The sequence below is a fragment of the Triturus cristatus genome, chromosome 7, assembly GCF_964204655.1.
Source record: "Triturus cristatus chromosome 7, aTriCri1.1, whole genome shotgun sequence".
In the NCBI taxonomy this organism is placed as follows: domain Eukaryota; kingdom Metazoa; phylum Chordata; class Amphibia; order Caudata; family Salamandridae; genus Triturus; species Triturus cristatus.
This window is the reverse complement of record NC_140590.1, coordinates 629,721,174-629,739,215: the sequence shown is the minus strand read 5'-3', so window position 1 is coordinate 629,739,215 and position 18,042 is coordinate 629,721,174. Positions and strand designations below refer to the sequence as shown.

General features: G+C 43.3%; 1 protein-coding gene and 1 pseudogene across 1 annotated transcript in view; one reads left to right on the top strand and one right to left on the bottom strand.

Annotated features, from left to right (window-relative positions):
* Positions 1-1,390: 1,390 nt before the first annotated feature.
* The window catches only part of PECAM1 (platelet and endothelial cell adhesion molecule 1), a 435,744-nt gene continuing 419,092 nt past the window's right edge, over positions 1,391-18,042 (bottom strand). Inside the window, exon 16 of the mRNA XM_085617241.1 lies at positions 1,391-2,111. Within this exon, the coding sequence (XP_085473367.1) occupies positions 2,079-2,111 (33 nt within the window). The 3' untranslated portion in view covers positions 1,391-2,078. The remainder of the gene's footprint in view (positions 2,112-18,042) is intronic.
* On the top strand, positions 11,966-12,569 carry LOC146810250 (uncharacterized; annotated as a pseudogene).

Below are 18,042 nucleotides of genomic sequence, written 5' to 3'. Positions count from 1 at the left end.
CATCTGTATTGTATTGATTGAAAAATGCAATTTGTAATCTTTCTTTTCACCTCAACAAATACAGACTTAAAGCCAATTTTGCGTGCATACCATTGCCCCCACTGCATTATTTGTTATCAGAACTGAAAGATTTCAGCTGTCTTGATAACTTAGCTGTCTCCCTAATGTTTCAAACATTTGTATTGCAGTGCACCTTTACGTTAAGTCACACCACACCAAATGATTAGCCTATGTTTAGGGTTGGCTTTTTGGCCTTTTTGACAATTTATTCCTCTTGTATCAAGTACTTAAATCTAGATCAATCTAGCTCACTTTCTTTTTTAGGTCTCACATAATACAGTGCATGAGCTATCTTTTTCAAGGCATATTGTTAGCTTACAGTCTGACCACTGCTTACCATTGATTACCTTTATTGTCACTCACATATGCTTATTTCTTATTCGTCAGCTTCTGTGGGCTTTCCTTCCTCTTTAAGTGTTTGTCTCTCCTCCGGAGAATGAATCCATTACTTGTGTCCTTCCACCGCTCCCTTATCAGGCGTGACTTTTTGTAATTTAGTTTAGGTACTCTAAAAGAGTTCATGTGTTTTCATAGCTGTCCCCCTTGTGTAATTTGTGTTCCCCGTTCTCGCCCATGTATCTCTCCCCTCGCCCTCCCTTTCTACGTTGCTGTTCTTGCTTACTCACTCTCGTTTACTGTGTGCTTCCCCATCCCCCCTTTGTTGTCAATTTGCTTTTCAATCCCCTCCTGCCCACCCTCCATTGTCCGTTAACTTCCGCATTCTCGCCTGCCTACTCTTCATTGTCCATGTGCTTGATTTATTGTCTGTGTGCTTCTCCAGCTGCTCTTTATTGTCTGTGTGCTTCCCTATCCTCTGCTCTCCATTGTCTGTGAGCTTCACCATTGTTATCTTTCACTTGTCCTTCTCTCCTCCACCTGCATCCTTCTCGCCAACCCTCCTTCCCTCTATGTTGTCTCCTCCCCAGCCCGCACCGCAACCCACTCCTCATTTGATTATTCTTTTCTTTTAAGTGCATTAGCACAAACTCATAAGTGCTATATCAGAAATTGCATTTCCACAACTTTTTATTTACTAATCCATCTCTGATTGATAAATAAAACAAATGGGTGTTGGAAAGCACCTACAAAATGACTCGGCAGCCGTGTCAAAGCACTTTTTAACTTTTTCTACGTTATTTGCAGTCAAGCTGTACAGCATGGCTAAAAATCATAGCCATTTCCAATAGGTCTCATAGGTAAGAGCTATTGGCTTTGCCAAAGCTAGTTATAAATGGTGCCTTATCATGCAATTTGTAATGCTTTTTTCCATCAGGTAAAAAAGTAAATGCTGATTGAATCTTAGGTTGATTTAAACAAGTGCTATAATATGTGAAGTTTTATTTCAGTTTTATTGTCAGCAATGCACACACAGTGTATCTTGCATAATGTCAAGACCTGAAACAGAAGTCATTTTTGGAAACCAATTAACATAATATTATATATACTTTGAATGCTTGCCACAAGTTTGAATAGTTTCCCACATGGCTAACCCCAGTTAGGCCAACACACACAGCAGAATAAAATTACAGGGCAACCAACCATGGTGATGTTTGTTCTTCAAACTCACGCGTGAATGGTTAGACCCGTAAAAATAACATTTCAAGAGATGTTAGCCTATTCAAGAATACATCATGTAAAGTGAGTAAAAAAATCAAGTTTTTTTAAATTAATTAAAAACATGCCATTATGATCTATTGATGGTCAGTTTCCAATCCACAGCACTACAACATTACAGAACTAAGTATACCCCAAAAGCATTTTTGTGTAGGAGAGCAATTATACAATCTTGCAGGATGTGTCAAACAGAAATTTCAATATTCATATCTATTTACATGATATTTCTTTCTTACCAAACACATTTCTTATAATTTCATTTTCCCTTCCATCACCCTGAGGAAATTCTATCACAATAATAGAAATGTACTGTGGGTTTATAAATAAGTGCCATAATATCCTTGTAATGTTGACCTCTTCTTTGTCGCAACCCTCCATCGGATGAAAGCTCCAACCTCTCTGATTTATGTTGCATCAGGCGAGCCCTCTATTCTCTCCTGTAATCAAGATACAAACTCAATTAGACAAGTACAGTGATCAGGTTTTTGAACACGTGAGAGCTAAAATAAAACAAACAGCGTAATGAGGTTAAGAAAAACAAACTAATGCAATCATAGGGGGATCTCGTGGCTTCAAGATACTGAACAGTTATCCAGTTCTTGTGGGCTTTAACTTCACATTCTACTGCATTCAATATATATTGCCCGTTTGGTTCAGTTGTAAGCCAAGATTCAGATTTCCATAATCCTTTGGTTTGGCAAATGAAATCAAGATATGGTCAACCAACATGAGAGCAATCACCTAAAGTCCCAATATCTTCTCAGTTACTATATTCAAGCCCACATGTTTGAGAGACATTGGCTGGCTGTGTGGAAATGGCCAGTAAAGGCATCGTCATTTATTTGCAACATGTCAGAAAAAAATCAGTGATTGACAGTGGACAAGGTCTTGTTCACATGTAGTTTGACAATCTATATTTTAAGCTTGAATGAATTTCCAAGTTTAGTGAAATCACTACTAAATAGTTTATATAGAGTTTTATATTGTGTGAACAACACCAAGTAACCTGATATCAAAGCCATTTTTTAACACAATGTGATGTATGCTCCCAGTTAATGAAATTCATAAACATCTAATACCCTTCAGTATCCAAGTTACTACACCTGGATCCAAGCAGAGTCTGAAAGGTGAGAAAGCAAAAGACACACAATTGATGGACAGAATGCAGAACAAATCAAAACATTCACCCCCAGTCAAGAGATCTGGGTTAAATCCATCATTCTTTTGCTCACTATGCCACCCCAGTTTAGACCTGGCCATATGCAAATCAGTCTTGACCCTGTACCTCATGGGAACAGTCCAGCCCGAATTGCAAAGCCAGGTCCTCCCAGGACCGAAAACAACCATTCTAGGACTGGTTTCGGGGTTTCACCCCTCTTCAGCCAGGCTAGCTTGATTCCAGTGGCACAGTGAGCCCAGGACCCACGTCTAGGCATACCTGGCGCACTTAGGGCGAGAAAGCAAAAGACATACAATTGATGGACGGAATGCAGAACAAATCAAAACATTCACCCCAGTCAAGAGATCTGGGTTCAATCCATCATTGAGGCCCAGATCTCTGTACTGGGGTGAATGTATGACATTGTTCTGCATTCTGTCCATCAACTGTTGTTTTTGCATTTGTCACCCCGAGTGAGAAGGTTATGCCTAGACGTGGGTCGCGTGCTCTCCATGCCACTGGAATCAAGCTATCCTGGCTGAAGAGAGGTGAAACCTCGAAACTGGTCCTAGGATGCTTGTTTCTAGTCCAGGGGGGACCTGGCTTGGCAGTTCGGGCTGGACTGTTCCCATGAGGCACAGGGTCAAGACTGATTTGCATATGGCTGGGTTCAAACGGGAACGGCACAGTGAGCAAAAAAACGATGGATTTAGGCCCAGATCTCTGTACTGGGGTGAATGTATGACATTGTTCTGCATTCTCTCCATCAACTTTTGTTTTTGCATTTGTCACCCCGAGTGGGAAGGGTATGCCTAGACGTGGGTCCCGTGCTCTCCATGACACTGGAATCAAGCTATCCTGGCTGAAGAGGGATAAAACCCAGAAACCGGCCCTAGGATTCTTCTTTCCAGTCCAGGGCGGACCTGCTTGGCAGTTCGGGCTGGACTGTTCCCATGAGGCACAGGGTCAAGACTGATTTGCATATGGCTGGGTTCAAACTGGAACGGCATGGTGAGCAAAACAAAGATGGATTTAGGCCCAGATCTCTGTACTGAGGTGAATGTATGACATTGCTCTGCATTCTGTCCATCAACTGTTGTTTTTGCATTTGTCACCCCGAGTGGGAAGTGTATGCCCAGATGTGGGCCCCGTGCTCTCCATGCCACTGGAATCAAGCTATCCTGGCTGAAGAGGGGTGAAACCCCGACACCGGTCCTAGGATGCTTGTTTCCAGTCCAGGGAGGACCTGGCTTGGCAGTTCGGGCTGGACTGTTCCCAAGAGGCACAGGATCAAGACTGATTTGCATATGGCTGGATTCAAACTGGAACGGCATGGTGAGCAAAAAAAACAATGGATTTAGGCCCAGATCTATGTACTGGGGTGAATGTATGACATTGTTCTACATTCTGTCCATCAACTGTCGTTTTGGCATTTGTCACCCCGAGTGGGAAGGGTATGCCCAGACGTGGGTCCCGTGCTCTCCATGCCACTGGAATCAAGCTATCCTGGCGGAAGAGAAGTGAAACCCCGAAACCGGTCCTAGGATGTTTGTTTCCATTCCAGGGAGGACCTGGCTTCGCAGTTCGGGCTCGACTATTCCCATGAGGCACAGGACCAAGACTGATGTGCATATGGCTGGGTTCAAACTGGAACGGCATACTGAGCAAAAAAACTATGGATTTATGTCCAGATCTCTGTATTGGGGTGAGTGTATGACATTGTTCTGCATTCTGTCCATCAACTGTTGTTTTTGCATTTGTCACCCCGAGTGGGAAGGGTATGCCCAGATGTGGGTCCCATGCTCTCCATGCCAGTGGAATCAAGCTATCCTGGCTGAGGAGGGGTGAAACCCCGAAACCGTTCCTAGGATGCTTGTTTCCAGTCCAGGGAGGACCTGGGTTGGAAGTTTGGGCTGGACTGTTCCCATGAGGCACAGGGTTAAGACTGATTTGCATATGGCTGTGTACAAACTGGAGCGGCATGGTGAGCAAAAAAACGATGGATTTAGGCCCATATCTCTGTACTGGGGTGAATGTATGACATTGTTCTGCATTCTGTCCATCAACTGTTGTTTTTGCAATTGTCACCCCGAGTGGGAAGGGTATGCCCAAACATGGGTCCCGTGTTCTCCATGCCACTAGAATCAAGCTATCCTGGCTGAAGAGGGGTGAAACCCCGAAACCGTTCCTAGGATGCTGGTTTCCAGTCCAGGGAGGACCTGGCTTGGAAGTTCGGGCTGGACTGTTCCCATGAGGCACAGGGTCAAGACTGATTTGCATATGGCTGTGTTCAAACTGGAACGGCATGGTGAACAATAAAACGATGGATTTAGGCCCAGATCTCTGTACTGAGGTGAATGTATGACATTGTTCTGCATTCTGTCCATCAACTGTTGTTTTTGAGTCTGAAAGGTAACAGGTTATGTAAGTACTAAAGACAGACGGGCCATTACAAGCACAACATACACTTGTGAGTAATTTATCCATGTATGTTTACTCTTACACTTTTGGGTTTCTTTACTACATTTGGCTACTTACTATTTATGAGTGTAAAGTTACTCAAAATTCTTCACGCCCAGAAACAGGGGTGGAGACAGATTTACAAGTGTAAGTTACTTCAGCTAAAAAGGAGCAGTAGTAAGTCTAGCACCACACATGGCCAAACATTGTTTTATTTTAACAAATGTTAATTAATGTGAATTATTTTGTACATTTAGGTGTTTTTAACATTAAATTACCTTTATTTATATTTTTTTAGAAGTTTAAATCATTTAATTTAATAGAGCATTATTTCCCATAGGATAATATTTTAAGGCCCTACCTCCATTCTTTTCTATGAAGGAATTTGCAGTACCAGTGGTTGGCCAAGTGTGATGCTACACTCACTCCAGCTCTGAGCTGGAGTACATTTACTACTATTTTGATTCCTTTTTTGGCTGTAGTAACTTTGTGAGTGCAGTTTGTGAACATGAGTGGGTGGGTGGGTGCACATCCCTCCGTAAACATCTTCCAAGCACTCCTGTAACTTCTCCATACTTCTGGCCTAACCTCTTTTCCAGGCCCTCCTTCCTGTTCCTTCCACATTTACTGTTATAACCTATATTTAAATATGCAGAGATTCCTTAGTCCGAGAGAAGAGATCTGTACAGAAATAGATAGCAGACATGGAGGCCTAACCTCTGCATGCAAGTTGTGAATAGCATTTTGGAGTATGTTAGTATAACTATAACTTATGGCCCCGCAATGCACTACTTATGACCTCACATATTAAGTCACTCATGACATGGTCAGTGACATCACTGATGACATCTCAAATGACATCACTGATGACATCATCCACAGAACAAATCATACACTCACACCCCTATACAGCCTTCCACACACCCACTCACATACCCATTCACAGACCCATACAAGTACTCACACAACAACTCACTCATCCATAGAGCTTCTCACACACCCACTCACTCACACAGCCACTTAATCACCCATACAGCTACTCATACAACCAGTCACTCACCCATACAGATACTCAAACAGCCACATACTTACCCATATAGCTACTCACACACCCACTTATTCACCTATACAGCCCCTCTCATACCCACTCACTCATCCATACAGCCTCTCAACACAGCCACTCGCTCACCAATACAACCACTCACACACTTACTCACACATCCACACAAGCAGTTCATACCCCTGCACACATCCATACAAGCACTCACACATCCGCTCACTCATTCATACAGCCATTCACACAGATACTCACTCTCCAATACAGTCACTCATACACCAACTCACCTAATCAAAAAGTCACTTACCCATACAGCCACTTACATACCCAGTCTCTCACTCATACAACCATTCAGACATCCACTCACTCACCATTACATTCACTCACACACCCACTCACCCACCCATACAGCCACCCACTCACACATGCATACAAGCACTCACATGTGTACTCACTCACCCACCCATACACCCACTCACATAGACACTCTCTCCAATGCAGCCACTCACACAACATATCAATTAACCAAACAGCCACTCAGTCACCCATAGAACCACTTATACATGCAGTCACTCAACAGCCATTTAGTCACCCATAAAGGCACTCACATATCCACTCACAGACCCATACAGCCACTCACACAGCCAGACCCTCACCCATACAGCCAGTCATATACCCACTCACTAACCAATACAGACAGTCACACACCTACTCCCTCATCCATAGAACAACTCACTCACCAACTCACTCACTGATACAGCTACTCACACAGAAACTCACTCACCCATACAGCCACTTACACACCGACTCACTCAACCATACAGCCACTTACCCACCCACTTACTCACCAATGCAGCAAGACACACAGCCACTCCCACACCCATACAGTTACTCACACACCCACATATTCACACATATAGCCACTCCCAATCACACACCTATCCAGCCACTCAGACATCCACTCACACGCAGATACATACAGTCACACAGCCAGTCACATAATATATGTTAAAAATAGTACCACTCATTAGTAGTACACAAAGTAACGTAATTTAACTTTTGAAGTACCTTAGTATATATGTTTAACACTCATAAACTTTTAGAAAACACTCACAATCACTGGATGATGTCATAAGTGATGTCATCAGTGATCTCACTCGAGATGACATTTGAAATGTCATCAGTGGTGTCATGAGGGATGTCACTGACCATGTCATAAGTGATGTATTATCTGAGGACATAAGCAGTGCACTGCAGGGGCGTAAGTTATAGTTAGCTCGGGCACCTAAAACTGCTGTATTTTACTGGTTTGTATTAGTGAAATATGAGCCTAACTATAACGTCCCTGTAACAGTTGTTTTTTTTCAGTGAATTTTTATAGTTTTCTAAAATCTACTTCCTATCTATAAAGTCCCTGTAACCTTTGTTTTTTTCAGTGACTTTCTAAGGTTTTTTTTAATGATAAATAAGATGCCCATTACAATGCACAGTGAGGGGGGCGTTGAATGCATGGCCTGGCCTGGCATTGTATTGCCTCCACCCAACCTTGCTGCTCCTGCCTCCTTCTTTCATCCATTGTCGAAGTCCATGACCCTGCTCCCTCATTACAGCTGTTTGTGTTGTTCTGCCACTGCTCTTCCCAACTTCCCTTAACAGTTAGCTTGCTGGCCCATCGACCTCCTCCCTACCCTCTCTTGTATGAGTCTATGCTCCAGCCCTCTCCCTCCTTCTCTGCATGGTCCAGTGTGCTGCCACTGCCCTCCATTTAGCTTGATGTCCCAGCCTACTCCTCCTGCCCTCTGTTGCCCAATTCTATGCCTCATCATTTGCCTTCCTTCTTAGCCTCTGTGCTTATGTTGCTGCTCCTACTCACCCTATCCTACGATGTCTGTGTGCGTGTCCCTGTTCTCTCCTTTTTACCCCCCATATTCCATGGACCTGTCACCCTCCTATCCACTCTGAGTGTCTGTTGAGCTGCCACTGCCCCTCCCACCTGCCTAACATCATCAAATCTCAGATGGCTGCCTCTTGTCCCTGCCACCTTTACCCTGCCTATCCAAGATCCATGCCCCTATCCCCTCCATCCTGTCCTTCAAGGTCCATTTTGTAGCCACTCCATTCTGCCCTCCATGCTCTGTTGTGCTGCAACTGCTCCTCCTGCCTGCCCTGTATGCTTTGTTGTGAAGCCCCTTCCTCTGGCCTTTTTTGTCTGTGTCCAGCCCCTCCCTTCTGTGCTCCATTGTCCTGTGTGCATGGCCCTACCTCCTCCGTCTTGCCCACCATTGCTGTTGTGCTGCCACTAACCCTCATGCTTGCCATGCATGGTCTTCTGTGCTGCCACAGCCCCTCCCACCTGCCCTGTGTGGTCAGCTTACTGCCCCTGGCCCCCTCTTGCCTTCCCTCCATTGTGTGTGTATGCCATTATAGTTTCACTTTTGCCCTCCATGTTGTGTTGTGTTTCTAGTGCCCATTCCGTCTACCCTCCATTGTCAGCTTGCTGCTCCTGCCTTTCCCCCTTGTACCCTGCCTAAATGTTTCCATGTGCAGACCTCTATACCCTCCCTCCTGCCTTGTCTGGTCAATTGTCGTGCCCCTGCCACTTCTCTTCTGCCCTTCATGGTCCATTATGCTGCAACTGTCCCTCCTGTCATTCTGGGATGGTCAGCTTGCTGCCCGTTCCTCTTTCCCCTTTGCTCTCTGATGTCCATATGCATGGCCCTGTCACCACCCTTTTGCTTTCCATGGTCTGTTGTGCTGCACTGCTGTCCCACTTGCCCTGTGTGGAGTATTGTGCTTCTGCAACCGCTGAAGCTTGCCCTGTAAGGTCGGTTTGGTGCCCCTGCCCATCTCCCTCCTGCCCTCGGTTATCGATTCCATGTCCCTACCCCACTCCTCCTGCTCTCCATGATCCAATGTACCTTACTTGCCAACATTTTGAATTTGGTAGGAGGGAGATTTCGAAACAAACCTAGGGAACTGATTTTCCCCCATTGACTTACATTGAAAAAGTGGAGATTTTAGGCATGAGACAGATAAAATAAAGGCCTTTTGGCCTAAAAAATATCAGAGTCCCCTGTCTGAATCGGGTCTGTCATGTATGGTTGTACTGCCACTGCCTCTTCCTTCTGTCCTTAATGGTCTTTTATATTGCCACAGCCTGTCTTGCCTGTATAACATGGTTGGTTTGTTGCCCCTGCCCCCCTTTCCCCTGTCCTCCACGGTCCGTTGTGCTGCCACTGCCCCTCCTGCCTGCTCAGCATGGTCAGCTTGTTGGCTCTGCACCCTCCTCCATTAGAGAGTCTTATTCCCATAGAAATTATGGTTAGTGATCTAAAAAACTAAAATGAGAACATATTTTCTGAGTTCTCAAATAGCAACAAAGCACTTTTAAATAATTTGCTACCTTTATGTTTTTTTAATCCAGTTGGTTATTTAATTATATGCTACACTTAAGGGAAAAGAGCTGCTGACTTTGCAACTGAGGAACCAGGATCCAGTTTCGGCATCAGCTCGACACCCTGTGATTCTGGGACAATCACTTAATCTGCCCATGCCTAAAACCAAAAAGAATGTGCCCGTGTGTATTGTAACTGATGCTCACGTAAAGCACTCCAATACCTTCAGGTCAAGTCTGTGCTATACAAAATTGCAAAACAACAAAACAATTAAGTGTTTTGCACACTTCTGTCATTGGGCTATACTTGGGCTACATTTGGGTGATATTTGGGCATTTTTTACTCTGGTGGCCAGCTTGGGAGACTTATTTGTTATGAAGCTCCCTAATTTCCATATTTACTGCAGTATCCTCTGTAGAAAATGCTTTCAGTTTTCCACTTTAATTCCAACAAGACGGTGGTCAGATGTGCCACACCTTTGGCATGAATTCAGAATGTTAGCACTCTATTTGTTCATTAAAATACTGTAGTAAAGCTGCTGATCACCAGGGAGTTAACTGGCAGTCTGCTGCTGGTGTTGAAAGTGCATGTTTCAGTCTGCTTGTCAGAATGTTTTAAAGAAATAGAAGAAGAAAATATTTGAGAACTCACTTAAAATGTGTCCTATTTTTCTTTCTACAACACTAACCATAATTTCTATGACAAACTGAACCCCCTCATTTGTTCTTTTCTAAATTAAATGTTTTACATTTTACCAGTTAGATTCAACTAACTTCAGATGTGCCATACTTTTGTCATAAGTAACACTGTTAGCACTCTGGTTGTTCTTTAGAACACTCTGGGAGGCTGCAGTAGAACACAAGGGAATCAACTGTAGTAATACATGATTTTATTGCAAAACTGGAGACTAATTTTATGCAGTCTTTTCTTACTGTTTATTAATAGCTAATAGCAGCCTATCAAAAAAGAAGCTACATTACCCAAAACTTCTGAGTGAAAAAACTACAAAGATGACCTCACAATAGAACTACCAACAGGAAATCGAGTTAGCCAAATAATTATCCTGACTGAGAACAGCAAATACTCTTTTCTTGCTGCTCGCAGTCAAGAAATGTATATTTTTTCTATCATTAATGTCGAATTCTTTTTATCTTATAATGTAGGTTTTTTTCATGATTTAATGTGCCTTTTGGCTGTCTCTTTACCATGTGTCTGGTGCTAGCGCACGCTCGTGAAGTTTTCCCTTCATTGCTTGCGCCTTATTTGGTGTGGCGTCTGTTATTCCAGCGCCTGCGAGCTCCTCACAGCCTGCTGTCTCCGACGCTGCTCGAGCTCCTCACAGCCTGCTGCCTCCGACGCTGTTCACGTCTCGTTCCTTCTTGTGCGGCTATGCCTATCTCCCTCAGATGCTTCATCAACCTGTCCTTGTCACACAGCAACTCCACCTCACACGCCCCTTGGCTCAAACCACTCCTCCTGGCTTTCTTTCTGGGTTTCTAACCCTTTAATTGCGTTTTTGCTGTCAATTTGACTCTCACTCGTTTAATTTAATTTTCTTTGGTCATTTTTATTTTTTATTCATTATGTCTGAGGAAGAAGACTCCCAGTGATTTAAAGATAATTTAAAATCCTTTATTAAGGATTCTGTCCAGCAAGCTGTTGCTGTTTCCATGTTAGATGTCTCAAAATTCTTAGAAGCACCCTGTCATGCCTTCTTACTCTGAAACACCTTCTATAAAAGGTAAGAAACGTGCAGCCACCTCTAGTGTCTCTCAAAAAGGTGTTTACCTTATTACTGGTCCTCTCACTCTAGAGTTTTTTTTTTCGGAGCTCTCTTCCTCTCCCTTACTTGTTACTCACCTCAAAGACACTGATGACGATTACAATGATGTCATCAATAATAATAATTTAGATAGATTTTCAGATCCTGCATCTTATGGGCCTCGGGAGAAAAGCCGTAAAATGTCACCTTCTGGCAGTGGTGTTGCTCACCCAGTGTCTGATGATTTGCTTGATCGTCTTGGTGAACCTATGTTCGACCCCTCCCTCATCCACCATCCCAACTCTACTGAGTGGTTTCCCTCAGAGCTTGTGGCTGAAAATACGTTCCTTTTACCTTCGCTACGCTCTTGACAAGTAGTCTTGTAATGAATTAAAAGCTGAATGCCCATGTCCTTCCCTTCCTAAAATGTCACTTCCACTCCTGTTATTGACTCCAATATGCTAATGTTTTTAACCAAATTTGGCAAAGACCCTAAGAAGGGTGTTGACAGGGCCTGATCCATTTGCCAAGACTGTATTTTTGATTTGGAGGGTCCTCTCACCAGGAATTTGGATTTAGCTGAAGAAGCAAAAATGGAGGGCACTCAGGTGGATCCTGATACTTGATCTAACTTGGGTCAAAGGGCTATATGCATTCTGGGTAACACCAATGCCCACATTTCTCAGGAAAGGAGGAAAAGCCTTCTTTTGAAGATTGATCCCAAACTCAGCAGTCTGGTCACCAAAGAAGAAGGTCCTCTGGCTAATGGTCTTTATTTGGAGACTCCTTCATTAAGGAACTAGGCAAATATGTTTCTATTTTGCCACTATCGACAAGGCCCAACTTTCACTAAAGAAAGTTTTCTCTCCTTGGGTTACCCCCAGGGCCGGCAAAGGCAGGAGCCGTTTTGCCGGCCATTTCAACACAAGAGGCCAATCCCTATCTAGAGGCTCTTTTCACCATCAGTCCCAGGTTGATACCTACACTGGGTTCAAATCCCAGTTTTATCCCCGTCGCTGCAGAGGCTTCCGCTCCAGGTGATACAGGAATAAAGGAGACTAATATTCAGGTAAGCCTTTCAAATTCTGGCCTTCCTCCCATAGGAGGCAGATTAGAATCTTGTCTGAACGCTTAGTTGTCTCTAACTTCAGATCCCTGGGTGATCCAGACGGTGCAAGGCTATCTTTTAGAGCTATATCAAAAACCAATCCAATCCCATTCTCCCCTTCCTCTTCTTTCTTCTCAATTACAATCACTCTTCATTCAGGACGCGATTCACTTCTCTGCTAACCAAGCAGGCTATAGAACAGACACAGTTCGATCCGTCAGGTTTTCTCAGCACCATCTATTTGGTGCAGAAGAAAAACTAAAAAATTCACCTAGTCTTAAATTTGAATATTTTCATCAATTTTGCTGTCTATCATCATTTCAAAATGGAGACAATTCTTCATCTCAGAGATATCCTTCTCCAGGACGATTGGATGGTCAGGTTAGATCTACAGGATGCTTACCTCTCTATTCCAATTCATCCTTCTCACTGGAAGTTTCTTCGGGGGAACCTCGTTCTTCCACTTCAAAACTCTCCCCTTCAGTGTTTTGTAAGTCCCTTGGTGTTTCACCAAGACCTTCACACGGGTAGTATCCTTCCTCAAAGTGCAAGGGATCAGACTCATTGTCTATCTCGACTACTTTTTGATCATGGCTCAGAACAAGGACATTTTGTTCACTCATTTACAGTTTTGTCAGGAGTAGCTCTTTCGACTCGGTTTTTTCATCAATGTTCAAAAATCGGAGTTAACTCCTTCCCGGCTCCTTCTCTCGGCTTTCTAATAGATACCTGCCGATCTGTTCTACAACAGCCTCTCCAAAAGGAGAATCTTATCCAAAAAAAAATTCATCACACTCACACTCCGTCTGGTGGGCCTCTTGCTTTCCTCAATTTAAGCAATCTTTCCGGGTTCTCTACACTATCATGCCCCTCAGAAATTAAAGGTTTGTCATCTTCACAGAGGTCTCACCCATTCAGACCCTGATTCTTTAGATCCAGAGTCCAAAAAAGAACTTCTTTGGTGGCTGACCCACTTAGACACTTGGAACGGGATAACAATTGTATCTGCCGCCCCAGATCTTGTCTTAGAATCCGATGTAAGTCAGACAAGATGGGTGCAAGATGCGGTCAATTTTCGACTGGAGGTACATGGTCTCCTCCGGAGTCATTCGTGCACATAAACTGTTTAGACAAAAGACAAAGCAAAATGTGCAATTCTTTTACACATGGACAATCTGACAGCGGTACAATACATAAATCATCTGGATGGACAAGGTCCAAGATTTTGACGAATCTCGCCAAGCGTCTTTGGGAATATGGTCTTCAAAGTCAAATATCAGTCAGAGCTGTCTGTCTTCCAGGAAATCTGAATGTTGTGGCAGATTGGTATTCCAGATAGATATCTATACAACTCGAGCAATTTGCAACTTCATCCTTCAGTATTCAATCGTTTTACTTCCTTTTTTGGCACTATGTCAATAGATCTTTTTGTTTCCCGCTCAACCCCAAACTCCCTGTGTTTTTCAGTTGGAGACCAGATCCACAAGCTCTTGCAACAGACGCCTTTCTTCAATCTTGACCCCTTTCTCTTCTCTATGCCTTCCCTCCCTTACTTCTAATTGCTCGAGTTCTAGCTCAGGCTCGCAGACAACATTCTTTTCTGGTTCTAATAATCCCCTTTTGGCAGGCCCAACCCTGGTTTCCAACTCTGTTGGAACTGTCTTTGGATTTCCCAGTTTGGCTTTACACATTTTCCCAATCGCCCCACCAGCAGTGCGCTGAAATGTGCGTTTACGGAGTGGTGGGAAAAGGGGAGTGTCTTCCGACCACCTCTCAGCAATCCCACTGTGTGGGGCTTACTGGAGGTAACAGGTGGGCTAGTTTGCCTCTAAGAACCCTCCGCAGCGAAGGGGACTTCATTCCCCAACCAGCTGAAAAAAACAAATGTTACAGGGATGTTATAGTTAGGCTGACGTTTCACTCGTACAAAACCAGAGAAATTCGTCCGTTATAGTTAGGGAGCTAACTATAACTCGCGCCCCAGCAATGCACTGCTTATGACTTCACATATTACATCACACATGACATGGTCAGTGACATCACTCATGACATCTCAGATGACATCATCCAGTGACTGTGAGTGTTTTAAAACGTTTATGAGTGTTAAATATATATACCAAGGTGTATTGGTGAATTAGTGGTTGTATGAGTACCTGACTGAATGATTCAGTGGGTGCGTAACTAACTGTATAAGTGAGTGATTAGATGTTTCAGTGAATGTATGGGTGAGTGACTGGTTGTGTGAACGTCTGTATCTGTCAGTTGGTGTCTAAGTGGCTGTATGGGTGTTTGAGTGGGTATGCAAGGTTTTGTATGGGTGAGTGGTTGTCGGAGTACCTCTATGGGTGTCTGAATGGGTGTGTGAGGGGCGTGTGACTGTTTGTATTGATGAGTGACTGGGTGAGTCAGTGGCGGTATGGGTTAGTGAGTGAGTGTGTGTATGGCTTTGTCAGTGAGTGATTGCATGTGTCAGCGGTATATGGGTGAGTAACTGGGTATGTGAAAGGCAGTTTAAGTGAGTGATTGAATGTAAGAGTGCCTGTATGGGTGAGTGTGTGCTTGTGTCAGTGTCTGTATAGGTCAGTGAGTATGTGTTAGTATCGTATGAGTAAGTGAGTGAGTGAGTGTGTAACTGTATGGGTGAGTAAGCGGCTATATGATTGACTGTATGGGTGAGTTATTAGGTGTGTGAGTAGTAGGTGTGTGAGTAACTGTATGGGTGACGGGCTCAGTGTGTGAGTGGCTGTATGGGTATACGAGTGGATATGTCAGTGGCTGTATTAGTGAATGAGTGGGTGTATGAGTGGCTGTATGGGTGAGTGATTGGATGTGTGTGTTGATCTATGAATTAGTGAGTGGCTACGTAAGTACTGGTATTGGTGTGCGAATGGGTTTTAGAATGGTAGTGTGGAAGTTGGAGTGGGTGTATGAAAGGTTATATGGGGTGTGAGTAGGTGCGTCAGAGATTCTGTGGAAGATGTCATCAGTGATGTAAATTGAGATTTTATCAGTGATGTCGTCAGTGATGTCACTGACCATGTCATAAGTGATGTAATATGTGAGACCGTAAGCAGTGCATTGCGGGGGCGCGAGTTATAGTTAGCTCACTAACCATAACGGCTGAATTTCTCTGGCTTTGTACGAGTGAAACGTCAGCCTAGCTATAACGTCCCTGTAACCTTTGGGTTTTTCAGTGAATTTCTAAGGTTTTTTTAATTCGGTTTCCTAACTATCATGTCCCTGTAACCTTTGGGTTTTTCAGTGAATTTTTAAAAGTTTTTTATATGCTAATTCCTAACTATAACGTCCCTGTAATTTTTTTTTTTCGTTGAATTTCTATGTTTTTTTGGTTTTGACTGCGCAGCACTTGTGCTGTGCTTGTGAAATCTATTGTTTTTGATATAAACTTAAAAGGGGCTCACATCCCGCCCCCTCTTTCCTTGCTTGCTTGTCATTTGTTCCTGTGCTTGCCAATTACTTTTCTTCAATTTCTATTGGCTGTAGTATATTTTCCTGCATTTACAAATGTTTGTTTTTTGTCTGCTTCTCCTATCAGTTTCCTGTGGCCGAAATACTGTCAACTATTTTTGCATAAAGTTCTGCCTCTTTCTGCTTTTTTTCCTTGCAGCAAATTTATATAACATCACTTATCACTGGGAAAGATTAAGTGATTTGCCCAGAATCACAGTATTTTACAGCTGAGACTTGAACTGGGATCCCCAGCTCTCAAGTCAGTCGCTCTGGTCACTGCGTCACATCCTCTCCACTTTCGTGATGCTTGTAAGGGAGCTGTTTCCTTCGTTCCGCTTGGTGATTGAGAAAAACAGCTTATTAGTCATTACATGGGCAAAACCAATGCATTACCTATGTTTGTTTATATTGCAATTAATACTATTGTTCAGTCTCTACTTAATCACTATATTTTCACTTAAAGAATCATAGTAGCATTACAAAATCTTCACAGAATCCCACACTTTTGATCAAGCGAGGAGCTACAATAGCACCCCCAAGTCCCCTATTTCCGAAGTCTTAAATGTAATGACTTAACTGCTACTCTTTCAATAGCATATCTACTTGGAACACATGCGTACCGTTTAAAATCTCAAATAAGCACAGACGTAAGCAATCCTGCCGTAAGCTTCTGCACAGAATATGTATTGTGCAGATTTTTGCTGTATTTGGTGTTCATATGTAGTGGAGACCTAGCCACAAGAGGGTGACATGTATATTATTTATTTATGTATAGCACAAACTTGGAACAAGGGCACTTTACTTGTAAGCCAGGTCAAATAACCTTTTAAAGGCACAGGGAGATTTAGTGATTTGCCCAGGATCACAAGATGCTGAGCCAAGGCTGGGACTTGAACCCTGTCCCCAGTTCCAAAGCCTGCAGTTCTGGCTGTTAGGCCGCTTCTTCTTCATCTGTGTGGTTACAAAGAGTACGCAACAGTGTTTACATATCTCAAGGATGTTGGATTAATTGGGCAAAGAGTGGGACTAGAGAGAGAGTGGAGGTGTCACTACGCTTATATCTATGTAAGTATCTATGTAAGGGGATGGATGACTGGTGGTCATAGGAGCTGAACTCGAGAGAACAAACTGAACCTCAAGTTTAAATCAAGATTCCTCATCAAACAGGCTTCCCACTGCAGATGGCTGCATGGAGTCCATTCCAAACCAACCTTCAGTTTCCTTCCAGTTTGAGCAAGTGGTGTGAAGTCAAGCATTTTAAATGTCGATATGGCTGTGGCGCAAGGTCAGCGGAGGTCATCAAATGGGATTGGTTTCCCTTCTCTGAAATGCATTCTGTAGCCTCAGAATTGTCTTGTGTGGAGCCAGAGGCATTAGCTACCACCTCCTCCTTATTGGTTGGTTGTAGGGTAAGTGAACATTTGTTTTGGTTAATCTGCGGTCAAGCCCGATATTCCGTCCTTCTTGCTGTACGGCATCCGTAGGAAATTATACGATTGTGCTTTTAAACAGTTGATACGGGATACAAAAGTGTGAGCCACTAAGCACACAAGCAATCCAGGGAAAACAATATTCATCACTCTGTGCAACCCCTTGCTCTAAAGCTGTTCTTTCGTTGAATAGAGATATTTTTGTATATTTAGATTTTCTGTTGGGTACCATGAACAATAAGGTGTCACCCCAGAGAGTTTGAGGAAGGAGAGGTAAGACAGATATAAGCCATGGAAGATCTTGTAAGCCACCAAATACGGCTATCTATGCCTTGAATGTCTGACATAATGGAAAACCCTTAAGATTGGAATACAAAATGTATGTATTTATGTTAGGTATCTGTGAGAAGATTTGTTGACAACCGATAAAAGTGTTTTGTTTCCCACTGTGTGCTAAGTATTGGGCTCAAAGTGCGGAGAACAAGATCAGCATGACATAAACAATCTAGCGCCTCCCAGTGAGTAA